The 27,296-nt window shown below is 44.5% G+C and overlaps 2 protein-coding genes across 5 annotated transcripts in view; one reads left to right on the top strand and one right to left on the bottom strand.

Moving 5' to 3' along the window:
• MTOR (mechanistic target of rapamycin kinase) overlaps nt 1-27,296 on the bottom strand; it is a 110,747-nt gene that overhangs the window by 40,640 nt on the left and 42,811 nt on the right. The gene's annotated exons all lie outside the window — the stretch shown is intronic.
• ANGPTL7 (angiopoietin like 7) lies at nt 9,295-17,652 on the top strand. Its single transcript, XM_053400954.1, has 5 exons — nt 9,295-9,886; nt 13,301-13,401; nt 14,050-14,244; nt 15,134-15,332; nt 15,952-17,652. The coding sequence occupies exons 1-5, from the start codon at nt 9,514-9,516 to the stop codon at nt 16,143-16,145; spliced, it is 1,062 nt and encodes a 353-aa protein (XP_053256929.1). The 5' UTR covers nt 9,295-9,513; the 3' UTR covers nt 16,146-17,652.

Below are 27,296 nucleotides of genomic sequence, written 5' to 3'. Positions count from 1 at the left end.
TCTCTTTTTCCTCATGTGCTGTGTCTTTGTACTGTGAACCTCGAGAGCAGAGATTATCTATTTAAATCTAACTGATGAATAAATAATAAACAAATCAGTTTTGACCATTGGATAATATAACAGGGCTTGAAACTGGGTTGAAATAGAACATTAAGTTAGCCTTTGGGGCCCAGCCAACATCTGGGCAACTTGAGTTCTGCATAATAAAAAAAAGGCTTATAAAACTACTTGCACGTTACATATACCAGGGCAGGGGTGGAAAACTGAATCTGGCTGGTGGGCAATATTCTAATCTCCCTCCCCTCATGGGGCCACTTACCTGGGCTCATAATTACACCAGGTGACCCATTTTTTGCCCGTGCAGATGTCATATATGAAGTCTGGTTTAGAGCAGGTAGGTGTGACTTGGCTCAGATGGTCCCGCAGGCCAAACAGAGCCGTCTGGTAGGCCTAATTGGGCCAGCAGGTCCAAGGTCCCCCACCAAAGACAACAATAATTTCTTCCAAGTATGAAAGATTTGTCACGTGTCTTTGAGTGTGTGTGTGTGCGTGTGTGTGTGTGTGTGCGTGCATGTGTGAAAGCAGCTGTTATTAGTGGCTTATTGACAGATTATGGAAGTTGTTTTATCATCAGTAACTGGAATGTGTGTTTTTGTAAGGAAGAGAGTCACTTAAAACAGATGGAAGTTCTCTTTTGGGGCTGGAAAAGAGCAGGGTGAGATGGGATGCGAAAGAATATAGACTTTCCTAGAAGCTTGTGACTAACTGTTTAGACAACCAGCTTCCAAGAAGCACTGTGACAGCACCTTTAGAAAAACATACATTTTTTAAAAGCTCAAGGGTAGCTTTTGCCACCTGCACAGACAACTGGCAAAACACACTCTGGCCCCAAACCATCCAATTGGACACCCAGGCATCAACTTTTGAAATTCTTTAACATTCTTAAGGAATTACAAGACTGTTTTCCAGTTACTGTTCAACAAGTGGGAAGCATCAGAGAAAGAGAAAAATATTTTTAAGCTCATTCATATCACCCCAAGGGGCTAATATTCCTCTCAGACAGAACTGCCACATGCGGTAGCTGCGATTCTCAACATTTGTTGGTAAGAAACAGGTGGATGTTTTTCCTCACTGACCGGCTGGCTCTGGAGAAATAATTCTCTCTGCTGATCATCTCAACAGAGCAATCCTAAGAGTGTTTACTCAAGAGGTAAATCCCACTGTGTTTAATATGGTTTATACTCTGCAATTATTTGGTTTAGGGTTGCAGCCTAAGTCCTTGGGACTTTAAAATGGTTTTGGTAGATTGGCTACCAAAAGGTTGAAGTCCACAGAGATATAGAGGAGGCATAGGGAACCTCAAACTGCATTAACCTGCCATTTTCCCCGACACCTGATGTCTAGAGTTAGGTTTCTCTCTTGCATAGGGCAGCAGGAGGCTGAATAATGCATGTGTCCATTTGGGGGCTGATTCCCCAAAGCCTCAGCTTTTGACATATCAATACCACCATGTGAAGTCTAAGAGTGTATACACCAACCCAGCATTCCCAGTCTCAGGGTTTGTGAATGTGAATTTTAGCTTTGTAGCATAGGCCAGTTTTTACACCCCTCCCTCTCTCTATTCTCCATCCAGGCAAGCAAGAGGGACACATTCTAGCCAGGCATAAACATCTGGGGATGGTGAGGGTGCAGCTGAGGAAGGGTTGTCACCTGGGGAAGAGACCAGAGGGCCAAATAGGGAGGCCTGGAGAGCCACATTTGGCTTCTTCACACCCCTGCATAAGGGTTTCATGGCCAATTCAGTTTGAAAGCATGCCCTCCATGCACATTTAACCCAGCATCCCATCTGAAAAATAGGCCCTGTTTAAATGGTCTTCAGAGACAAGTCAGAAAACTGCTCAAAGGAGTCATACCAATGAGAGCAACTGTCAGACTCCAGAACTTAGTTGGATACAGCCCTGGTGAGGTTTTGGTGTCCCTGCTTGTCTTTCTTGAGGAGCCAGAAGTGGGTAGCATGGTTCAGAGCAGGCACAGATCCAGTTTCAGAAGTGGCATTGAAAAATCAGAAGATAAGAAGCAACTTAGACCAAAATGGGAAAGCCAAGGATGAGCTGGGGATGAGAGTGGGAGCCTCTCAGGTCTTCTATTGTGAGAAAAACATGTCAGACAGAGGAGAGGTGCCAGAGGCTGAAGCTTCAAAGGGCAGAGACATAGAAACTGTGGTCCTCCAGTTATTTCTGGACTGCAACTCCCATCATGCAACTCCCCTGATCACTGGCCATACTGGCTAGAGCTGATGGCAGCTGGAGTCCAACAAAATCTGGAGGACTACAGGTTTGCCATGCCTGATCTAGAATCATAGAATCATAGAGTTGGAAGAGACCACAAGGGCCATCGAGTCCAACCCCCTGCCAAGCAGGAAGCACCATCAGAGCACTCCCGACATATGGTTGTCAAGCCTCTGCTTAAAGACCTCCAAAGAAGGAGACTCCACCACACTCCTTGGCAGCAAATTCCACTGTCGAACAGCTCTTACTGTCAGGAAGTTCTTCCTAATGTTTAGGTGGAATCTTCTTTCCTGCAGTTTGGATCCATTGCTCTGTGTCCGCTTCTCTGGAGCAGCAGAAAACAACCTTTCTCCCTCCTCTATGTGACATCCTTTTATATATTTGAACATGGCTATCATATCACCCCTTAACCTCCTTTTCTCCAGGCTAAACATGCCCAGCTCCCTTAGCCGTTCCTCATAAGGCATCGTTTCCAGGCCTTTGACCATTTTGGTTGCCCTCCTCTGGACATGTTCCAGTTTGTCAGTGTCCTTCTTGAACTGTGGCGCCCAGAACTGGACACAGTACTCCAGGTGAGGTCTGACCAGAGCAGAATACAGTGGCATTATTACTTCCCTTGATCTAGATGCTATACTCCTATTGATGCAGCCCAGAATTGCATTGGCTTTTTTAGCTGCCACGTCACACTGTTGGCTCATGTCAAGTTTGTGGTCAACCAAGACTCCTAGATCCTTTTCACATGTACTGCTCTCAAGCCAGGTGTCACCCATCTTGTATTTGTGCCTCTCATTTTTTTTGCCCAAGTGCAATACTTTACATTTTTCCCTGTTAAAATTCATCTTGTTTGTTTTGGCCCAGTTCTCCAATCTGTCAAGGTCGTTTTGAAGTGTGATCCTGTCCTCTGGGGTGTTAGCCACTAGTGCCTAGTGGATAGGCACTGGTCCTTGGGGGCCAGCTACTTAGCCAGTGCCCCCACTTGCTGTACTGAGCTCAGTCTGCAATGCTAGTAGCTGGCACAGTGTGGCTGGAGCTTAAAACCAGTCTTGTGTTTTAAAACATTTGCCCAGTAGCCATGCAGAGGAATGAGACCAGTTGGCAGAGGAAGAACAGAGCACAGACACAAAGGGTTTTAATCTAATGCTAGTCCTACAGTAGACCCATTGAAGTTAATGAACACAAGCAACTTAGATTCATTTCAATGGGTTCAGTGAGTAGGACTTAGTTGGACACAACCCAAAGCAGGATGGCGGAGAAGCAAACCTCCTTATTCTACACCCAACATAGCAATGCAAAAGACAGACCACATAGTTGCATGCAGAAAGACCCAAGTTCAATCCCCAGCATCCACAGGTGGGGCTGGGAGAGACTCCCTGCCTGAAACCCCAGACAGCTGCTGCCAGTCAGTGTTGATAACACTGAGTTAGATAGGCCAATGGTCTGACACAGCATAAGGCAGACTCCTATGTTTCTAGGGATGGAGCTTTCTGTCAGACTCTAGTAAAGCTAGCAAAATTTATTTCAGGCTTGTAATTTTTGTAGGTTTATTTAAAAGGCTGGTTAAGTTGGCTTCAGAAAGAGACACACATCACATGTGCTTTACAGCAATGGGATACCATTTGTTACTGGAGATTTCCCACCTTGGCCCTGGAATGTCACTCTGCCTGTCCAGCCAAGACCTGCAGAACTTTATGCAGCTAAGGCATTGTACAAAATAATCCTAGACAAGGGTTCTCAACCTTTATGGGCACAACGGTATCAGGTGCAACCCCAAGAAACTGTCATAGTCACTACAGGCATGTCACAATTCTCTGCTCCCTAGCTGTAAGCCCCTCTACCCTGAAATGGCACCTGTGCTGCAATTTAGGCTAAAGCTATTGGCTAAAGAAGGCTTCCCACTTAATTTCACTGAGAAGACAGGACCCTGATGCCACCAAGGAAGGCCTCTGTGGGCACTTGTGTCATATTGGTGACACACAATCTAAATCATGGGTAAGAAAACTAAGGACTGCAGGCCGGATTAGGCCCAATTGCCTTCTGGATCCGGCCCACGAAGAGTCTGAGAATCGCCACGTGGATCGCCAGCGTGTGCGTTCTTTCCCTCTCCCTCACAAGGTGGTGGTGGCGGCGCTGCCTCCTCCCTCCCTCCTCCTGGCTTCTCCCTGCCCTGCCTAGAGGAGGAAGGGGGCTGGGCTTTGTTGGTGCCAGCAGCAGCAGCAGCAGCGCACGAGGCAGCCGCCATTTTAAGCAGCCCCTCTCCGGAGCCCTTTCATGCGCCGCTCATTGTCCCTCTGCCGCCGCCAGCTCCTGCCGCTCACAAGACACAGGTAAGCAGCCATCAGGACTCATGGTGCTCTTGCATCATCACCCCCTCCAATATAGTCCAGCCCTCCACAAGGTCTGAGGGACAGTGGACCAGCCCCCTGCTGAAAAATTTTGCTGACCCCTGATCTAAATGATAGTCCACCTGCATCATTAAATTGAGCACACACATTTTAAGAAACACTGGCATAGAAGCGACAAAACAAAACACCTTGCTGAAATCCTAGCAGAGGGATACCAGGGCACAAAGGAGACAAATGCAAAAGGAACAAGGACAACTAGGGGAGGCAACAACTGACACACAGAGCATCACGCTCGTCTCCTTGGCCTTCAGTTTGACAAATATGTTTCTCATCACAAGAGGCCCAAATAAGAATTTGCCCCTAGGAACAAGCGAAACCGTGGCTGGGAGGAGACTCAGATGGGATTAGAGAGAGAATGAAAAAGGTCAAGGGTCAGGACTGTGTGGAGAGGGGTCAACGCCCCATGTGTTTCTTTAAAAGCAATTCCATTCAAGAAACTTTTGTACAAAATAATCTGCGTCAACATGAGCAAAATGTGGATCTTTCATCCCTGTTGTTTCCGAGTGCAGAAATTTGGTGGCATCTCAGGTCACAGAAGGCATGGGAGCCAGGGACCACGGGTGCGTGCAAGTGAGCAGAGCTACTTGGGACAGGAGGATGAAATTCCAGAAATTCTTCTCCCTCCCTCCTACAGGGAATATGTGAAGCTATTAGCATGTTGATATCCCGCCTTCCTTCCAACATGGAAGTCAAGGTGGCCTGCATGGAGCACCCATAGGCATTCTACTACAGGGGCACCGACCAAACTAAAGACCTTCTTAGTTATAGCAAACTAACTTGTGTGGCTTTGCAGCATTCCTGGGAACAATATGCTTTTTTCTTCTTAGCTGGAGGTGCTACAAAATTTGTGGAATGCTTTTACTTTTTCAAAAATGGGCTTTTTGTGTTTTTGACTGCAGAGGCAACTACTGATCTTGCTTAAGTTCCTTAATGAGAAGGATAGTAATGATCAACAAGATTCCATGAGAGGCAGCCGGCCCACTTCAACTGATCTTTCTCAGTAAATTTCATTTCCAGTTTCACAGGGTTATGGTCAGAGCATGTTTTGGGGCAGATTTCCACCTTTCGAATCTTTGGAGCCATTCCTCTGGTTATCCAGATTTGGTCAATTCTTGTCCAGGTCTTTTTAGCTTCAGAAAAGAAAGTCCCTTCTTTACTTAGGGGGTTCTTAGTTCTCCAAGTATCAATTAAATCCATATTGTCTGTCATTTCGAAAAAAGATTTCGGTAGTCTTCCATCTTTTGTTATTATTTGTCTGTCTGACTTGTCCATATTTGTCGATACCACTCCATTCATATCTCCAAGCATAATGATGTTATAATCCATAAAGTCCAACAACGTCTCATGCAATTTCTTAAAGAATTCTGATTTCCCCTCATTTGGTGCATAAACACCTACTATCAAAAATTTCTCTCCTTGGGCCTGTATTTCAGTAAAATGCAGACTTGGAAGAGCACGGATTGCAGCATCTAGGTTTCCCTGGACTAGCTGTGTGCTTTAGACACACCGTATTGGCCAAAATATAAGCTGCACCCGAATGTAAGCCGCACCTTAAAAATAGGAGGGGGAAAAGAAAAGAAAATATCCAAATATAAGCCACACCCTTCCTCACTGCTCCTAGCTGCATAAAGGGGGGGGGGGGAGAGAGAGCCAACCTGTACTGCTGGCGCCCTTTCCACTTCCTCGCTCTCTCTCCCTTCCTTGCTTTGGGGGAGAGGACGGGGGACTATGCATGGCGCGGTCCTGGCACTGATTGTCCCACACTCCTAGCTGCATACTGTAAGGTCGTGAATATAAACCACACTTCAACTTTTCACGGTTGGAATTTGGGGGGAAAATTAGGCTTATATTCGGGCCAATACGGTATAATTCACAAATGTTTGTGTGGCAGACATGAAGGTGCTCCTCAGTAGACTGATCGATGTGGAAAGGGTGGTTCCTTAAAAGGTAGGACCATAGGAAATTACTGTATATCATAAAACAAAGACTGCAATGATATCAAGTCAAGCCAGACCATCGGTCCATCCAGTTGAGGATTATCTACACTGACAGGCAGTGGCTCTCCAGGGTTTCAGACATTAAATCTTGGACTTTCTGCATGCAGAGAAGATGCTCTACTTGCTAGAGCTCTACCCCACCCCTTTTAAGAGAACACCACCTACCAAAAAAAGGGGGGGGGAAGCAAAGGAAATAAACTGATCCAGGAAGACCTAAAAAAATAAAATCTACTGGAGGTTTTGTGTTTTATTTATATCAAGTTTCATTGATGCATGAGCCACTTCATGCAGAAATGCAATTGCAGAACAAGAATCTGGCTCCATGGCAGTAGTTGAGATGACAGCATAAGAACAAAAAGCAGACTTGCTGGATCAAGCCAAAAGGGGTCCATCTAGTTCATCATTTTATTGTCACAGTGGTCAATCAGATGCCCCAATGGGAAGTCCGCAAGCAAGACCTAAATGCAATAGCAACTCTCTGTACTTGTGATTCCCAGCGAAGTATTGAAAGGTTTTGACAGTGGAGGGACAACCCCGGTTTATCCTTGACTGTTTCCAATTCTAAAGAGTTGTAAACACATTACCACAGTCTGTATTAGGTATCTGGGAGCTGAAAGAGATGCACTGAATCCCCTTTGGACATGCCTCTGCCAGCAGAGTAGTTTCCACCCTGGGGTTCCCCTTCTCACTATGTCTGAGGTTCTATGATGTGAGCAACTGTACCTATGAGTGTTCAAATCTCCCATTGTTCTAATCTATGTGCATTTTGCGACAGGGAATTTCATTAGCGCGAGCAGTTTCTGCGCTCTGGGTGCAGTACTGCGTGTAAGATTTCAGATTAAAGCTGCACAGGACTTTTTTCTGCCTCCCCAATTCCAGCTACTCTCTGAAGACTGGAGAGGAGACCCTCTTAAGAATATTAGGGGGGTGGGCAGGAGAAGGACTAGACCATGTGAAAAATGAACATAATATTTTAGCTGCAGTTCATTCATTTTCAGCTTTGTTATTAAAAAAGCGTGCATAGATATTCTATTGCTGCATCTATAACCTGGGTTTAAGGTAGGGTTACCAGACGTCCCCTGTTCCCGGGGACAGTCCCCGGATTTGCAAATCTGTCCCTGGACAAATTCCATCCCCAGAATATCCCCAGATTTGCAAATCTGTCCCCAGAAAATGTGGCAGCGGCAGCCTCAGCAGCCCAGAGCCAGCCTGGTAGCACAGTTGGCTCTGGCTAGCTTCAGGAGCTGCTTGCTGCCGCCGCCACTGCCGAAGGGGAACCAGGGACGTCCAGTGGTACAGATCTCCTGCCCCCTTCCTCCTTTGTTTTGACAGATCGGGGGAGGCTTGGGCGGGCAGGCGTTGACCAGTTTTTTTAAAAACTCTGCGCATTTATGTTTCACAGGGTGTGAAAGAAGGGCTTTGCACCTTGCCTGGAAGAGAAACCGCGCTCCTTGCGCCTCTCCTGGGCAGCGGCTGCCTGCCCGCGACTCCTGAGCCTCCCCCAATCTGTCAAAACAAAGGGGGAAGGGGGCAGGAGATTGGGGAAGGCTCGGGAGTCACGGGCGGGCGGTGTGCCATTGCCCAGTTTTTTAAAAACTCTGCACATTTATGTTTCACAGGGTGCGAAAGAAGGGCTTTGCACCTTTATACAATATGCATGTGTGCTTGGGCCCAGGATCTTTTGCCTCACCATCCCCACTACTGACTCCCTGTTGCTACTCAGCTTTAAAAAAAAGAAAAAGTGTCCCCCTGATTCATTGGAAAATAAATCTGGTAACCATAGTTTAAGGTGCCATTTAGCTCCTAGCTTTCATACCTTCACACTGTTACTTACTGTATCATAATGTGAGAACTGTATCTACTGAAATTTGCCCTAGGGAATGGAGTTTGCTTGTGTTCACTGCTTGATGGATCAGGACTCTGGACCAGTTCAGATTTGCTATTTGTTATACCACCTGCGCCTGGCAGTGTTGGGGTTGGGCTCGCTTGCTTGAGTCACAAGACTTTGCAAGCACTTTCTCTCTGTGTGCTGGGCATCTGACAGGTGGCATGACGTAGCCCTTTCCCTCCCAGTTCGGAACCAGTTAGCTTTTGGGTCCCTTCCTCTGAGGCAGTCAGAAAAACATACCAGAAATCCAAGTCACCCTTGCTCTCTTAATAAAGGGCTGCTAGAAGTGGGATCAGCCCCCCCCAACCTCTTATATAATCTTTTGACCCACAGAACCCCCTTCCATTTACCAAACTTGAACTCCTGCTCTGTCCCTTAACATGCTGCCAGAGGATTAGTCACCAGAAAGGCTAAAATCCAGTAGGAGGCATTTACTGGCAACTCCCATGACTTCCCTGCACTCCCCCCACTCCCAAATCTGAGAGAATGACAAAGTTGAACAGAAAAAGCCTCCAAGCTGCCCACGCTTAACCCCCCTCCCACATTCACGCAAACAAGCCCTAAAAAGTATTTGTTTCCACCTGATGTGAGCAGATGAGTGGGGAGTGGCTTAGCAGGCTGTGTATGGGCTGCAAGAGGGGGAGGGAGGTACCCAGAAGCAATAGATATTTAAGATGCGGTGTGCGAGGGAGAGGCACACACATTTCTCGAGAGCAGAGACTCTGACAGGAGCGATCCACCTTTGAGAGACTTGGTTCATTGAGAAAGAGAAAGAGGGAAACAATAGCTGTGGCTTTACAGAAAACATCTGTACAAATACAGTTCAACTAAAAAAGCAACTCTTCCTCCTCCTGGGAGAGGAGATAAGAATTTCTGAAGCAATCCCTAGGACCAAGTGAGCGGGGGAGCAGAGAAGAAGAAAAATCCCTAGACACAGCATGCAGACCACGTTCAGCACTCAGCTGGCTTGGTTATGTGCAGTAACCATCTCTTTGGCCGTGTACCCAGCCTGGCTGCAGAAACCTCCAAAGAGGAAGGTGATCAATGGGAACCCCAAGAACCTAGGCTGCTGCGAGGAGCTGAAGGAGCTGAAGATGCACGTGGCCAACCTGTCCACCTTGATACAGGAGCTGAGCAAGAAGCAGGAGGATGAACTGGGAAACGCCATCATGCAGGTGATGGAGCTGGAAGGAAGCTTCAAGCAGATGGACCTGCGCCTCAATGACGTGGAAGGGAAGTACTCGGAGATGAACAACCAGCTGGGCATCGTGCAGCTCCAGGCAGCTCAGACTGTAACGCAAACATCCGCAGGTAAGGAGGACCAGCGGTATGGCAAATAAATGCATGGGAAAATAGAAGCTGCTCCCCTCAGTTAAGACCCCCAATACTGCAAGCAAACTCTGCTGGGCAAAATGCACCCCAGGAGAGGTGCTTTTAAACAGGGAATCACAATCTTGTGTATTTGCTTTTGAGTTGTTCAACTATTTCATTTCCAAGAGAGCTTGAATGTTTTAAATGATAATAGCTTTGTTCTGCGTGTAAGACCTGCAGACACTCAAAACACAATCACTCTTTAGAATATCAGCAGAAAAATGAGGAGAGACAGTCCTACAGAGATTATGGTCTCTCTCTCTTTGTGTGTGCTTAAAGATAGGAAAGTGCAGCCAGATCCCATTCATGCTTTTCCCCAGAAGCGGTCTGTGAGGAAAGAGGGAAGGTTGTGAGCACATGTGTGATTTCGCACAAAGAACTCTGTGTGAGAATATGAGCAGTCATATCCTGAGATGCATGAACGCTAGCATTGCCATCTTTAACAAACACTGGTTGGGTTAAATAGTTTTAAAACCTCAGTAAATCAAACTGAAAGGCATTTCAGCTCAATGACAAAACACTTAAAGAAAAAAGCCTGCTTGAAAAAGGTGGATGGCATCTTCTCCCAAGAGGCACCCCACCTTTACGCTCACTCAAGGGGGAATGTTGTGAGATATTTTACATACATATCTGCACCATTCAAAATTAAAGAACCAAGTCAGATCACTATCTAGCTCAATACTGCCCACACTGACCAACAGCAGCTCTTCAAGATTTCAGGCAGGACTAATTTCCAGCCTTGCCTGGAGGCCCCCAGAATTGAACCTGCTGCCCTCTGCATGCAAAGCAGCTGTTCTGCTACTGATCCGCAGCCCTTCCCTAAAAGAAAATATGAATTTTCCTTCAACGTTATATGTATAGCTATATTTTTAAAAACTCCACCCCAATAATCAATTAAAACTCATCCGATTTAATTGAGTAACATGACCTTGGTTACCACCTAATCACCTTTCCCCCCAGGGGCCAATATAGCCATACACACTTTTACTAACACACCTTTTAACTAGCCAGTTCATCATTTGAGGTTTACAGTGAAATAAATAATCATGTCAACCTAGCTTATAGGCATGGTCGCCTGGAAGCAGCTCTTTTCCTCAATTGTGAGCAACCAAGCTATATACAAGTGTGACCTGGGGGGAAAAATCCTCACACTGAGGTTTTCGTAGTATTCACATAAATAGCCCAGAGTGTGTCTTCAAGGTACAAAATTATTAAACCACAACATGTCTTATTACAGGCACGGTAAGGCCACACTGCATGTGGAAGACAGCCACATAGGGACTTGAATTGCTGGCTGCAAGGAAGCCCCAGTTGGCACCTAATCTTTCCTAATAGGTGGAAATCATTCACCTTGCACTCTGTTACACCTGTCAGGATGGATAAAAGTTAACCTCGGGAAGGGCCTCTCCCTTCCCCTGGAAGCAGCTGGATGTTCAGTTCTTAACATGGAAAGGGAAGCAGCCATTTCCAAAAAGGCTGATACGCTTGCCGGAGCGGGAATGTACCTTCCAAGTGGGGAGCAGGCCATGATGCAGAAAACAGACCGTGCACAGTCCAAACATGTCAGATGTGCTGATTTGGCTCGTCTGCCTGACAGCACAACTGCAAACTGGGGAAGCTGTCCCAGGCATCAGATCAAGAGGTTGGGCTTTTCAGAATGGCAGCAAAATGTATTTGACTAACTTATTCCCCATTGCTTCAGTCTGGGGGCTTTTGCAATAAGAGAAGTTTTTGGAGGAGAAACTGGTTCTCTCACACTCAGAAGTAGCAACACTACTGTTTAGCATCTGTGAAGTGCTGTTTCTGAGTGTTCAGGTCATTTTACACAATCTTGCTATAGTAAATTATTGTGAGGCAGGCTGGTATTGGTGCAATACGCCCCTATTGCAGGACAAAGCATGCAGCAGAGAATGCCTGCCCTAAGGCTACCTAGAAAATTCAAAGTGAGATTCTAGATTTCTAGATTTGTAGCCTAATCCGTTGGTTACATCATCTCTTGCACTGGCCATTTCTGAACAGACAAGTACTTCTGCTACACTGCTAAAACAATTTCTCTTTCACCTTTAAAAGACCATGGTGAGATATGTTGCTATTACATCAACTTTACAGCTGCAGTCAAGGCTAAGGGTTTGTAAGCTGCCCAAACTCACCCAGCCGAGCTGGGATTAGAACCTTAAGTCCCCAAAGTTCAATACTATGGTTACTGAACCATTCTGGTTCTTTGTTCTTTACTAATCAGGATAATGTTTGCATAATTTTAGAATGGGGTTTTTTTTTGGGGGGGGGGTTTCAGGCACACATGCCAAAGCCATCAAATCCCCCTTGTGCCACTGAGCCTTCCTTTCTGTTAGCCTGATCCCGCTCCAAGTCCTTGCTGCTCAATGGTTGTGTTTTTGAAGGGTTACAGAAAGAGCTGGAGAAGTTAGCGCCCAAAATCTGCACTTATATATGGACAAGAGAAAAATAACTTGAGCAGTCTCTCTGTAAGCAGATGGCCCTCCTGATTCCATGTGTGCCAATCAATTGCTGAAACAGCCTACTAGGTTTGGGAAATGCTTCTAGACTGCAGCCACCATCATGCAGATCTGAAGGCAACCCTGTATCGTGAAATTTTTAACGTTTAATCTTTTACAATTTTTTATGTGCTGTAAGCCACCCAGAGCGGCTGGGGAAACCCAGCCAGATGGGCAGGGTATAAATAATAAAATTATTATTATTAGCTCTCCCAAACTGGGCAATGGCTTCATTCACCAGTAGAACACAGTTTGGCTCACTTGCTTAAGGAAAGCATCAGCTGCAAGCATCCCGAAGAGATACACAGCTGTCCTCTTATTTGTGGAGCACATGGCTGTCTCAATCACATAGGTTAATGTTGGAGGTGGTTGAGGCTTGATGGTCTCAGGGTTCCCCTTCTGGGTTTGAAATTCTAGGGAGGCTTCACTAAATATTGCAACGTAAGTTTAAAACTAACATGCTGTTTTTGGAGGAACTGTAACATAAGCAAGGTTACATTTAATAAAAATGTGTCAAAAGTACAGTGGTACCTCGGGTTAAGTACTTAATTCGTTCCGGAGGTCCGTTCTTAACCTGAAGCACCACTTTAGCTAATGGTGCCTCCTGCTGCCGCCGGAGCATGATTTCTGTTCTCATCCTGAAGCAAAGTTCTTAACCTGAAGCACTATTTCTAGGTTAGCCGAGTCTGTAACCTGAAGCGTATGTAACCTGAAGCATATGTAACCCGAGGTACCGCTGTACTTAAGAACTTATCACAATTTGTGGGTTGGGGGTGTTGAATACTCGTCAGTCATTGCTAAACATTTGTTGCTTCCAATTCCACCCCCTACATTGACACAGATGCTGTGTACGACTGCTCATCGCTTTATCAGAGAAATTACAGAACTTCAGGGGTCTACAGACTCCTCCCTGATGAATTCCTGGGAACGCCAGAAATGCAAGTAAGAAGTCTTAATACAAATGCTATGACTTACTTATGCCCCAGTTATAGTCCAGATAGGCAGCTTTGGGCAGCTTTCAGGACAGGTTCCTACGGAAGGAGCACACATTTGCTCTCTCTGAGCCTCCATGACCCGCAGAAGGTGACCCTCTAGGGGTGCTGGTAAGAGCTTCTCTACAATGGTCCAATCTATGGGGCTGAATGGCAGCAGTAGGGAAAACTGTCCAGGATTCCTGGACTGAAAGAATGACACTCAGGATTATTATTTTTTTTAAAAAAAACATTTTGATGTTCATGGATTTCCCTTTCTTGGTACTCAAAATGGCTTTCCGAGAAAGTAGCTTCATTCCACCTGTAGCATCACAGAGAACAACTCTCCTAAACTAAAAAGCAGCTGACCTCATGGTAAATGCTGCTACCCAGTGCCTAAAATCCCTTATTCTGCCATTACCAATAATACATGTTTTCACTTATATTCATACTGATAGGGTTTGTGGGGTGAGAGGAGGGGAAGAACAGATACTCAAATCGACTGAACTATTCAGTCCAATTTGGCAACAACAAATACATGCCCCCTCCCCAAAAGGGGCCTGGACAGTCCCTGGTCTCCATGAATGACTGGAATCAATGCTCTTTCCTATTGCTCCAGGTATACTGTGACATGGAGACTGACGGAGGAGGATGGACAGTCATCCAGAGGCGTAAAGTTGGCCTGATTTCCTTCAGCCGGGACTGGAAGCAGTACAAGCAAGGGTTTGGCAGCATCCAGGGAGACTTTTGGCTGGGAAATGAGCACATCCATAGGCTTTCCCAGCGCCCAACAATGCTGCGTGTGGAGCTTGAGGTAAGGGAATGGTTTCAAAAAAACAGGTGAATTTTTGGTAATTGATCTATGTTGAACAGCTGAGGAAATTAGAAGGATGAGCAGTCTCCAACAGCAATTTGAGATACAGCTGAACCTTGGAAGTCAAATGGAATCCGTTCCAGAAGTCCATTTGACTTCCAAAACGTTCAAAAACCAAACTGCAGTTTCTGATTGGCTGCCCCATCGGATGTTTGGGTTCCAAAAGAACATTAACAAATCAGAACACTCACTTCTGGGTTTGCGGTGTTTGGGAGCCAAATGTTTGAGTTCCAGGGCATTCGGGAACCAAGGTACGACTGTATTGCAATTTCTAGGTACTGCTTTACACAGGCATCAGTATCTGGGGTTGGCAAGTTAGATATCTCCCCCACCCTCCATTATGCCCTCTTAACAGTGCCCTTAAACTCAAAAAGCAAGGGCACATACCCAGATGTCCTCAGCGGCTGCTCCACAACTACAGAGGTATTTTCCTTTGGAAGTCTTGCCAAACTGCAGGCAGAGCATGAGGTTTTGCTGAAGGGAGTCAGCTATAATTAAATGCTTAAAGCATCATCTGTTCCAAAAACACTATTCATTCTAAACCTTCAGCTTATGAACAAGATGAGAAGTAGTTTCAGCGGAGCTAGCAGACAAGATGCCCTGTGGTTGAACACATGAATGAAATGCAAAACGTTGAGGAAACGGCTGTATCGTTTCCTGCGCAGGTATCCATCACATCCATTTGAAAGAGCAATGGATGCCTGAAGATATGGCACTCCTTGCAAGGAGGGATAGGTGCATACATTCCTGGAAACGGTTTTCCTAGATAAATTTGCTAACAGAAGATGTTTCCTCTTCACCTTCATCCACCTCCTGTTTACCCTTGCAGGACTGGAATGGCAACATCCGCTACGCTCTGTACAACCACTTCACTCTGGGCAACGAGCTAAACAGCTACCGCCTCTTCTTGGCCAACTACAGTGGCAACATTCCACATGACTCCCTGAGGTACCACAACAACACAGCCTTCAGCACTAAGGACAAGGACAACGACAAGTGCGTGGATCACTGTGCGCTGTTACGCAAAGGTAAGCATGTAGATGGGCTCCTCCTCCTACACCAAGTTTTAGCTGAACAGGGCTGAATGCCATTTTGCAATTTAGAAACATTTCCAAAAACTGTATTCGCTTTGAAGTTGTAAGCATTGCAAGAACAATGATAACTACAAAATGTGATATGCAAAGCACTTTCTGGAGCAAACAGGAACACAGGAAGCTGCCTTATAAAAGGTTAGACTATTTGTCCATCAAATTCAGGGGAACCTTTGGCCCTCTAGATGTTGCCGAACTACAACTCCCAGCAGCCCTAGCAAGCATAGCCAATGGCTGGGGTGATTGGAGTGGCGGTTCAGTAATGCACGGGGTGGGGGGCAAGGGTTCCTATACCTAGTCTAGGCCAACTGGCAATGGCTCTCCTAGATTGTGGGCAGAGAAAGCTATTTCCCATTGCCTGCTACCTGACCCTCTGGCTCAGGGGTAGGCCAATGCATTAATGAAATGGTGCGTGCCCCAGAATGCTTTGCAATTTGCTTGGTCCCATGATGGCAGATGTCAATGCAAAAGGAGGTTCCCTGGAGGCAAAAAGTTTCAAAACCCACTGCTTTTGAAGACAGATCAAATTATTTTCTCCACTTTTGTTTCTCAACAGGCGGCTACTGGTACAACTGCTGTACAGACTCCAACCTAAACGGGGTTTACTACCGCAATGGAGAGCACAACAAAAGCACAGATGGGATTACTTGGTACGGATGGCACGGTAAAACCTATTCCCTGAAGAGGGTCGAGATGAAGATTCGGCCGGCAGACTTCAAAGCCCAGGGGGATACCAACAAAGTTGAGTAAGGCAGCAGAGACACAACTTCATGGGGGACAGGGAGAAAGATACACACAAATGCTAACCAAAAAAACCCCCAAACAAAACCACAACCACTGGTCTGAAATACAAGGGCTGTACTTCTGCATCTTTCTCATCACCACGTTCTCTTCTAGTAGGATGCTCAAATGTCCCAGGACATGTAGCCCCTGGCAAGCAGCACCCTCCTAAGAGAATAATTTTGTTCCACTCACAAATATCACAGAGTTGGTATAGCATTTCCCCCCCGAGTACAGGGATGCAAAGTGCGGTATTAACTTTCCCAGCTTTTTAAAAATCTCCACCTTGCAATCACTCCCTGTTTTAGCTTGACTCAAGTGCACAGATACAACAACGGCCAAAATGAGGTAAGGGAATGGGGGTGGGAGGGAAGTGCTGAGTTAGGAAGATGATGGCAAGCGAGGTGATCCTCTTTTCAAAAGCATAGGCCCACAATTTAAAAGAGAAAAAAGAATCAGATTGGGATGTTGGATGAATCGTAATTGGAGTTCCCCACAGATCTTCCTATTGATGAATGGAGAGGGGCATCAAAGACACTCCAGATTTAAAAGCCTACTATTTATGCCTTGAGCTTTGGGGGGGGGGTACTACAAAAGGAAGGTGCCAACAACAATAAAAAATATACATTAATATTCTGAGGTTTTATAAGCTAGGGATGAGGAACCTCTTGCAACCCAAGGGCCACATTCTATCACAGGCAACTCTAAAGGGGCCTCAGGACAGTGGTGGGTGTGGCCATAGGAAAAAGTGGATTGAGCAATGGATGCAACTTTTAATCTTTCTACAGCAGGGTCCATTCCAGTCACACTAAAACCAGAGGTTTCTGCACACCAACACACATCTCCCACCCACTGACACTACCACAGCTCAAAGGCACATACCACAGCCAGGCAAAAGCACCCAAGGAGGGTGCAGAGCAGGACCAAATAGAGATGCCACAAGGCCCACATGCAATCACCAGGCTTGAGATTCCTCAGTCCTGTTAAGATACTGTGCAGTGTTCAATACAAATAAAGAGATGTGAGGAATAATATTATGCACACATTGCAATGCATCACAATTGGGGAAAGGATTTGTTTTTAAAAAAACACAAGTTACCAAGGACTCCTCTCACAGCTCAGTTCCCTGCTTAACTTTGTTGCAAGAGTGGGTTCATAGTTAATATATCTATTTTTTATTCACTTTTTAATTATTATTTACAAGAGGGATCTAGCATAATTTAAAGTTGCTATCTTGGCACCAGAAGACATTGGTTTCCTGGAAAGTGTCTTGTACATGTTGACTGGCCAAAATTTGGGACCATCCCTCCAGGAGCATATTGTTGTTAAAGATGGTTGCTGAGTGGGCGATGCTCCAGGTGGATCTGTGTGTACTGTAAATTGAAAGAGCGCTCTGTACAAAATCTGCCATGCCTCCACAATGGATTTTTTTGTTTTGTTTTTTTCAGATTCTATAATAAACTCTCTTGTTTTTAAACTGGGTCTTGAGTCTTTTGTCAAAATACCTAACAAGCAGGCAGATTAAAATCAGAAGTCCTTGAAGAAAAGAACAAGCAAGGCTCCAGGAGAGGTGACAGTATGTGTTGCGTGGCAGACACAGGGTCTGAAAATAGCTCAGCAGACAAGAGAAAAGAGCAATGGATGGATATGATATGGAAAATGAGAGACATGCAGAAGATAACAGGAACATGGCAGAGATAAGTTGGGCAATGCGCACAGGGACAGCCACACACAATTAATAAAAGGCTGAGCTGCCAAGCAGGCTTACTAGCGAGTGAGCACCACTAGGGACTTCACTGGGACTTTCAATTCTATGCACAGTGACCTAATGCTGCACAGGATTGGTCCGTAGGCATGCTAAAGCTACATGTCCCATTTCCTTCAGAGGCTCAAGCATGCCTGATTTCCCCTAGATAAAGTGTGAAGGAAAGGGACAGGAGCTGCCTGGAACATTTCAGGAAGAGCTATTGGTGGGGCTTGGGGTCCATGGGGGATGTAATAATGATTGCCAGTCACAGCAGACAAAACCCTGGGCAGCTCCCAGTGGGATCTGCTTGCCTTATTAGAAAAGGTGTTGCCTCACCCAGAGACTGGCTAGCCCTCCAGATGTTTTGGGACGTCAACTCCCATCATCCCTAGCTAACAGGACCAGTGGTCATGGGTGATGGGAATTGTAGTCTCAAAACATCTGGAGGGCCAAGTTTGCCTATGCCTGGACTAGCATCACCTGGGGGCTTTTAAAGAAGCCTGGCAAGGCTTCCCCTCCAGTGGCTCCACTCCCATGCCCCTCCTTGACAGCCACTGCCCGTCATTGTAGTCTTACTTACTTACTTATTCAAACCTTTATTAGGCATTATACAAATAAAACGATAAAAGAGAAAGAAACATATAAAAGCCTTGAGATATAAACAGAAAGGCAGCAGTTGGCTACATACATATATATATATATACATATAAAATCAGTGGTTTTCCTTGTTAACCTGCTCCTTGGAGGACTGCTACCAAAAACTCGGCTACCCCCGCCGTTACCCTTTGGTCAACGTCGGATAGGCAGAATCCCACACATTCACCTTGTTGGGGCTCCAGACCACCCAGAAGAGGGGACAGCACGCGTTGACGGAGCGTACTGTACAATGGGCACTGAAAGAGAATGTGCTCTACCGTGTCCGGGACATTCATAGAACATCTGCAGAATCTCTTATTTCTAGGGATGTTTTGATATCTTCCCCTGACAAATGCTGAGGGAAAAACATTCAAACGGGCCAGCATAAAAGCCCTACGTTGGGCTGGAATTATTAATTTGGTGACGTAATTGGCTCTGCTATCTAAGATATTTAAATCATAGAATATGGGCGAACAAATTTTGTTTACAGCTGCCATAATATTTTGCCTCTCGACATCCTTTAGTCTAGTTAGGATATTATGGAAAATGTATTGCTCATTAGAATTGTACAGGGGCTCCAGCTCGATGCCTAAAGATTCAATCTTTTTTTCGAGGTACTGATACCATCTTGATTTGTAGGAGTCTTTGAGCAAATCAGCGAGCAGACTTGATGGAGGGCAGCGAAAATGGCAGCGTAACCAGTATTTTATTGAGGTGGACCAGGCCCAATATTCCATTGTGTGTATGCCTATTTCTGCACACATTGTTTCATATTTGATCACAGCTGGGAGTCCAAGAATACGTCTCAGAAAGCTGGAGTGAATCTTTTTTAGATCACTATTATATGCTTGGACCCATAGCGGGATTCCATAGAGTATCTGGGATTGCACTTTTGTTTGGAATATCTGATTGGCCGCAGGAATAAATTGATTGCCTTTCTGATAATAAAAACGGGCAACAGCTGATGAGGTGCACTTTGCCTGTTTTATGGCATTTGTGCAATGATTTGCCCACCCTAAATTGCTCTGGAATAAGATTCCCAGATACCTATAGATTTTCACTTGTTGAATTTCCTGCCCTCTTATTTTCCATTTCTCTAATTTCCAACCATTCGAGAAGACCAAAATTTTTGTCTTCTCGTAATTTATAGAGAGCTTGTTACATTCGCAGTAAAGGATCAGAGAAGATATAAGGCGTTTCAGACCCAAGCTCGTTAATGATAGTAGAACAGCATCGTCTGCGTATAATAATAGAGAAACTGGTTTCTGATTAAGTTTAGGGGCATGTGATTCTATTTTTTGAAGGTGATCTGGCAAATCTGATAAAAATAAATTAAATAGGAAGGGGGCAAGAATACACCCTTGTTTTACCCCTTTCGAGTTTGGGATGTCTGATGAAAGGTGACCTTTGGTGTTAAGTTTGACTTGACAGATATTGGAAGAGTATAAATTTTTTATTAGGATCAATAAGCGCTGATCAATTTTTAATTCTGCGAGTTTCCTCCACAGCTTTGGGCGGTCAATTGAGTCAAATGCACCACGAAAATCTACAAAAGCAGCATATATCTTAGATTGCCTTTGAGATCTGTATTTTTCAACCAAATGCATAAGTATAAGGCAATGGTCTAATGTAGAGCAACCTTTGGAGAAACCTATTTGTTCTTTCCCTGGTAAATTTAGATTTTTCATCCAGGTAAGGAGTTTAGATAAAAGGTGCTTAGCGTAGATTTTCCCTATCACTGATAATAGGCTTATCGGTCTATAATTCCTTGGTTCTTTTGGGTCGCCATTTTTAAAGATTGGGATAATTATTGATCTTAACCATATCTCAGGTATGATCCCATATTTATCTATGAGAGTAAACAATTGAGCTAAGGGTTCTGCCCACCAATCTATATAGGTCTTAAATAATTCTATTGGTAGACCGTCTGGCCCAGGAGATTTCCCCGATTTGAAATTTTTAACTATCTCTCTAATTTCCTCTTCTTCTACCCTTGGCCACTCCTGGAGTTTATTGATTTTATTTTTAGTGGTTTCATTTCCTTTAAGTTCACTGTGTAGATTGTTAAATACCGATGTAAAATATTGGGACCATTTGGATTCTGCAATTGGTGGTAGAGTTAGTTGATTTTCGGGTTTCAATCCTCCGTACACTAGGTTCCAGAACGCTTTGTTATTTTTACTCTGAATTGAGTCGAGTAATTGTAGCCATTTTTGGGTTGCATATTTCTGTTTCTTTTCGGCCAGAATGTAATGATATTTTCTTTTTTCATCAAGATAAGAGGGCTCTAGTTTAGTGCGATTATTTTTAAATGTTTGGCGCAGTTTTCTTTTTAGCTGGAAACATTCATCGTCAAACCAAGGGCTAGCGCTATGTTTAAGTACCCAAACTTTAGGTGGAGTACTAAGTTCTACGAACATTTGGAAGATCTCATTATAAATTTTCGGAATATCGCTGTAGGAATTAGTGGTCTTTAAGTTGGATAATACTTGTTTTCTCAGGTTGGCTGTAAGTTTTTGCCCCACTACTGCACTCATTTCCTGGGACCATTTTAATTGGGTCATTTGTTTGTATTGAGAGGGTTCTATAATATTGTGCTTAGTTATCTTGGTTTCATCCTTTAAGTTAATAGACAACAATAATGGCTGATGGTCGCTTTCAGTACGCGTTCCAATTTTGAGGTCCATGATCGAATTTATAATATTATAAGGGACAAGAATATAGTCGATGACACTGCATCCTCGGGGGGAGAAGTATGTAAACTCCCCGCTTCTATCGCCTTTTGTTGAACCGTTCACAATCTGCAAATTAAAGTTGTTACATAATTCAAGTAGGCGTAAGCCTTCGTTGTTTACAACCCTATCTCTGGAGAATCGTCCTATTTTCAAGGCATGTGCGATATCATTATCAGTATTCCAATTTAGTTTGCTACATAGTTGTTCATTGTTGGTTCCCACTCTGGCATTAAAATCACCTGCTATTATCAATGAGGCATTTGGGTATTTATCGGTCAAATTTTCTATATAAAAGGTTAGTTGTGACCAATTTTCACTGTTGCTGTTGTTTTTGGATGGGGGGATATAGACATTTACAAGTAGCAAAGTATCGTCTTTTTGGGTTAAAAGTAGGGCTTGTGCAAGTGGCAAGCATTTTTCTAACTGCTTGATTTCAAACCCTAAGTTGTCTTTGATCATACAACAGAACCCTGCTTTCGGCCGGCCCTTCGTGTTTATTTTCAATGCGGGTTTCGTATAGGAGGAGAATCCATTGATTTTAATATCTCTAGTTGACCATGTTTCTTGTAGAAGTATTAATTCAAAATCTTTAAAGAAGTTCATTAGGTCTGGGTCTCCGTCTTTGTTTCCCCACCCTGCAATATTCCAGGACAGCAAGCGTAGGATCCGTTTTTGAGTTGGTGGCTGGTTGACAGCATTTAGTCATTCTAATTCTGTTATTGAGTCCAGCGAGGGATTTTGTCTTGTGCCGATACAGCCATTTGTCGCTACTTTCGGTGGGGAACATAATGGTGGATCTTTTAGATTCTTTTTTAAAGTGCGGGAAATTAGAATTTCCTCCCTTTCTTGATTTTCTTCCTTAGCTGTTCCTTGTTCCTGAGAGATTTCTGTGGTTGGTGGGCTATTATGGACAGTAGGATTGTTTTCGGTCTCTACTTCCATTTCTTTGGTTTCATTTGGTGTTGAGCTCAGTGTGTCAGGTCTGTTGGAGGTCATCTTTTGTTCGGCAATGTTAGAATCCTTTGTAGTACTTAAATAAGGGGTACCTATTTCGTTTGGAGCTAGTATTTGATATCTCAGCCAGGAATTTGTGGTCTCATTGCTGGAGTTTTTCCTTGTCATTTCATATTTTAAAGGAGGCTGGATTTGAAGCTCTGCATCTATACATTTGAAAGTTCCATTAGTAGCTCTCTTTTTGACTATGCATTTTGGAGAGAGGGCTGGTAGGTGTGAGGTTTGATTGTGTATTGTTTCTACTGCATTTTGTTGGCCTTGTTGGTGAATTTCGGTCAATCTGGCCTGTAGTTTCGTCAGTTTACTGAGTATGCTTGTTTGTTCTTTATCTGGTAAGTTGGTAAAGTTATTCAGCAGATCTTCTTCTTCTGGGACTGTCCAGTCTGTTGTGTCAAGGGCGAGGCTGTTAATTGATGCTACAATCGCATGATTTGGGAGCTTAGATTTTTCTTGCGTGATTTCTCGGGTAGCTGGCAGCGGTTTCTCCCATCTACTGGGTTCTTCCACGGGAGTAGGGCAGATATCGGCTTCTGTTGGAATGGCCTTGTTCAACTTGTTCTGTCTTTTAGATGCAATCAATGGTCTGAGCGATATATCTTCAAAGTGTCGACGTGGAATAATTCCTTTCTGGGCTAAATGAGCCTTTTCCCTTAAGATTTTGGTTGGGATTCTATGACTACCAAATCTTAGTAGTACTTTTTTGGAATATCCATCGTTAGTGAGCCTCTTGACTGCTTTTAAGTCAATCCTTCCCCCCTCAAGGCCTAGGAGCAGATTTAGATGATGTCTGGCCCAGGAGGATGACTCCCAGTAAGGTAGGGGCCCTCTGTATGGAAAAATGTGGAGAACAATCTCACATGGCCTCAGTATCAAGTTGACTGAGTGAGGGGGGCTTCCTCTGATTTTTGGTTGGTTTAGAGGTATAAATTTGTATTTGTTCTGTTTATCTCCAGGGCTTGTTAAGGATGGCAAAAAGGGAGTGAGTTGCCTCCTTTCATCTGGGTTATCCAGCTTCTTGAAGATGTTTTGTAATTGTTCAAAGATTTTTTGAACTGTTTGAGCAGTCAGTAGGCAGCATTCCTCCAGCAGCTCCACCTTTCTATCAATTAGTACTTGTGCCTCGGTTATGGGAGTAGTAGCCTTGTCCTCGTTTATTCCTAGGGATATCTCTTCAACTGTCTTTCCATGTAAAGAGTTGAGAGAGTTTTTGGGAGGAGATATGTGCTGTTTTTGAAGTAGCAGATACTTATCTAGATTACTCTGTTTGAAACCAGAGGGCTCTGCGTCAGTTTCTGTGTCAAGACACCTGAGTCTTTTGGCTCTTCTCATTGCAGATTCTTCTTAAATCAATGAGATCAGACTTCTAAATAGAGTGATAAAGTATTAAAGTTCTCAGGTCGCAATCTCGTTCAATTTTCATTCCCATGTAAATATCATAAATATCATAAATAACATAAGGGGAACATGGGAGGAAAGAGAGAGAGTGGGAGGAGAAAAGAAGCCAGAGGTTTATGAGCAGGACATAAATCCTCCGTAGTAAATTCCAGAGTTCAAGGGGTCCTAGTGTTCTTCAGATTAAAGTTCAAATAAACAGTCGTAAAATAAGTCCCAGAAACGTCAATAAGTTCCCAAAGTTAGGGAAAGTTAGAAAAAGTTCTTTTTCCGAATATTTCTTTAATTTCTTTGGGTCGTATTTCCAACTTGGTATTCACTCAGTCAGGCAAAGAGATACATTCCTTCCTCCACCTTGCGACTTTGTAGCCTGCGCCATTTTAGTCCTCTACCGAGGTGAACTCCTAAATTAAATCGTCTAACATCCGACGTTCTCTTAGTGTATTTTTAAATTTTGTAGCATTAAATGAGTCTACTCACACTAAGGGTTCCGTTCTTATAGTTTTGGAGGTCCGTCGCATTCTTCAGTGGGAGTCAGAGGCATCGGATGTGAGGGCGATCTGGCTGCGACATCTGTCACCCCATTGATCGCCAGGGTTGATTCGGCTGATCTGGCTGGCTAGGCGGGTGTCCCCTTCCTCCCTCACCGCTCCATGTGCGTCCCTCCCGAAGCTGCGCGCTCGGTGGAAGAGGACGACCATCCCAGATAGAAGGAGTGTACCGTTCTTCGGTCAAGGGTATACGATAGCTGCGCTCCCCTGCTAGAACCTCCAAACAAGCTCAAGGTCATTGTAGTCAATAATGAGCTAGAAGACTCAGAACTAGGCAATTTTATATGTTTAAAGCATAGGCAGTAGCAGTTCAGAAGCATGTTATAAACATCATTAGGTTAGAAGCTGCTATCCCTGATTCAGTGTGGAGTAGTGGTTAAGAGTGGTAGACTCGTAATCTGGTGAACTGTGTTCGCGTCTCCGCTCCTCCACATGCAGCTGCTGGGTGACCTTGGGCCAGTCACACTTCTTTGAAGTCTCTCAGCCCCACTCACCTCACAGAGTGTTTGTTGTGGGGAAGGAAGGGAAAGGAGAATGTTAGCCGCTTTGAGACTCCTTCGGGTAGTGATAAAACGGGATATCAAATCCAAACTCCTCCTCTTCTTCTTCTTCTTCTTCTTCTTCTTCTTCTTCTTCTTCTTCTTCTCTCTCTCTCTCTCTCTCTCTCACACACACACACACACACACACACACACGTACATTTTGTTTGCTTGGGAAGAGGAAGAGAGTAATTGCAGCCAGTGATTGATTAACAGATCTGTCAGAAGCAGGCAGGCAAAAGGCACATGGCTTAACCAAAGAGGAATTATGCATCTCCAGGGACAGAAAATTCTACAAGAAGTCCACAGTTTGAATTAAGCCAAGACTACTGGCTGGGAGCAAAACAGAAACTGATTAACAGCAACAAAATGCTTAGTTCCAGAAGTGAAGTAACATAATGAAGTCAATACACCACATTGGAAAAAGCCTTAAATAAACAAGGAAGCAAACAGAAAAATAGGCTAATAAAAAATAAGAAGTTCAGGCACAATTCCAGTTGCTTGCAACAACTGAGCTTGTAAAGACATTTCTATTTAAACTGAATACATTTCAATTTAAGATGGACTGAAACTAGGGTACCAGAGAGTATACTTCAAGAGCTAATTAACACCAGAATAATATTCTGCAGATATAAGTGGCCCTTCAGGAAAGGTCCTTGAGGAAGTCAAGCTTTGATTCCAGCCTCTACTGGCTGGGGCTGATGGGAGTTGTAGTTCAGCAACATCTGGCAGGGCCAAATATTCCTCAACACATGCACTAATGAAAAAGCCCCCTCTGGATTTATTTATTTTTTAACAGTTGAAAGCAAGCCACATTTCAATCTCCTTTCTTGTTGCACAAATGGTTATTAAGTCATCCTAACTTCATGAAGCTTCCATGTTCCAAGGCAGTATACCAACAAATAGCAGCTGTTCCTGTGGAGCATGAGCAGGGGGAGGACTGTGGCCTTCAGAGTGGCATACAGTTGGCCACTCTAGGCTAGGCGGGTTTTAATTTAAAACTGTTTTAGGGCTTAAGTTATTTGTATAGCCTCCCAAGTAGAAAGAATGGGAACATAACTGGAAATAGTTAGCTCTGCCTGTAAGTAATCCACCTACTTTCTACCTCACCAATCCAATGGGACACCAGGCACCTCTGAGACAGACCATTGGTCCATCAGTCCCAGTACTGTCTGCTCCACCCAGCAGTTTCTCTCAGGCAGTGGAAATGCAAGCTCAAGGTCCTTTTAACTGAGGCTGCTCAGGGATTTCAACCTGAACACCTTTGCATGCAGAGCACATGCTCTGCAAGATTCCTCCTTCTCCTCCCTGTTGAATTCTACAAGGGCAACACTCAGACGGAAGAGGAGGAATCTGACAGGCAGTGCCACCCCCTGGACTGGACGCAAGTAAGAAGGCAGGGCTGGCTGAGGGCAGAGTGAGGTTGATTGGGCACCGCTCCATTTGCCGTAATGGACTAGCCTCTGCTGGTCTGTCTCTTTGATAGGGCAGCTTCATATGCTCCTGTGTTCATAGGCACATTGCAAGAAGAGGAAGCACAGACATGGCCCTTTCAAAGAGCTATTCTTTCCTGCTGCCATTAAATCACCATCATTTAAAAGAAGCTACTCTTGTCCTTTCATTAGATTCAAGCACACCTCTTGCCTGCTCTCCAAGCTGACAATCTGTCATCAGCTGGGAATGACTGCCATGCAACTCAGGAGAATTTCTGGAAATGCCAGCTGAGAAAAGTGACCATGGTATGGGAATTTACAAAGAGATAATTTTGTGGCTGGCTGACAGCAATAATAAACCCCAAATCCAGAGACCACAGAGACCCCAACTGGACAAAACTCTGTGGAAGTTATTGCTGGTTTGCTGGCTCAGAAACAAGGAAAGGGGGAACACGAACAAACACACACGCAGAGAGAGAGAGAGAGAGAGAGAGAGAGAGAGAGAGAGGGAGAGAGAGAGAAGTGTTTCTCAAAAACTGTATGTCCCACATAAGCCAATGGACAAGCCAAACACAAACAGCCTGCCATTGCTTTAGCCAGGAAAATCAGATGAACATTTAACAGGCTAGGTTACAAAGCAGAGGGATAAGTGGTATTTTGCTTGGTTTTCCTTCCAGAAAAGCAACAATTAGGTATCATAGATTAATGTGTTCTTAACACAGTATAGCATTCAGTGCTGAATAGCAGTCACCCCTCTCACTTCCTGCCTCCACAGGCTCAGAGGAAGACACAGTAGCTGTAGAAAGGGTGCCTAAGGATGCCTGGAATATTTCTGCACCTTGCCCTCGCCATACCATTGAAATGGACATCAGAAGCAGGCAAAAATGTTGACTTGTAATTTGTTTGGAGGTGAGAGGGAAGAGGACATTTGAGATGGGGAGAGGAGCAGAGAAGGGAGGAAAGACAGTGTGGTCTATAGGAAACTGCAAATGAGTATTGTACTCAGTGGATGGAAATAAATCTCTTTCTCTCTCTCTCTCAGAATGGATTAGCCCATGGAGTGCAAGATCCAAA

Source organism: Podarcis raffonei, chromosome 8 (assembly GCF_027172205.1).
Source record: "Podarcis raffonei isolate rPodRaf1 chromosome 8, rPodRaf1.pri, whole genome shotgun sequence".
Classification (NCBI taxonomy): domain Eukaryota; kingdom Metazoa; phylum Chordata; class Lepidosauria; order Squamata; family Lacertidae; genus Podarcis; species Podarcis raffonei.
Note: the sequence above shows the minus strand (reverse complement) of the source record. Positions and strands in the feature narration are given on the sequence as shown.

Coding starts and splice junctions, on each gene's coding strand:
- ANGPTL7 (XM_053400954.1), top strand. CDS start 9,514: ATGCAGACCACGTTCAGCACTCAGCTGGCTTGGTTATGTGCAGTAACC. Junction 9,887..13,300: donor TGTAACGCAAACATCCGCAG/GTAAGGAGGACC, acceptor ACATTGACACAG/ATGCTGTGTACGACTGCTCA. Junction 13,402..14,049: donor TGGGAACGCCAGAAATGCAA/GTAAGAAGTCTT, acceptor CTATTGCTCCAG/GTATACTGTGACATGGAGAC.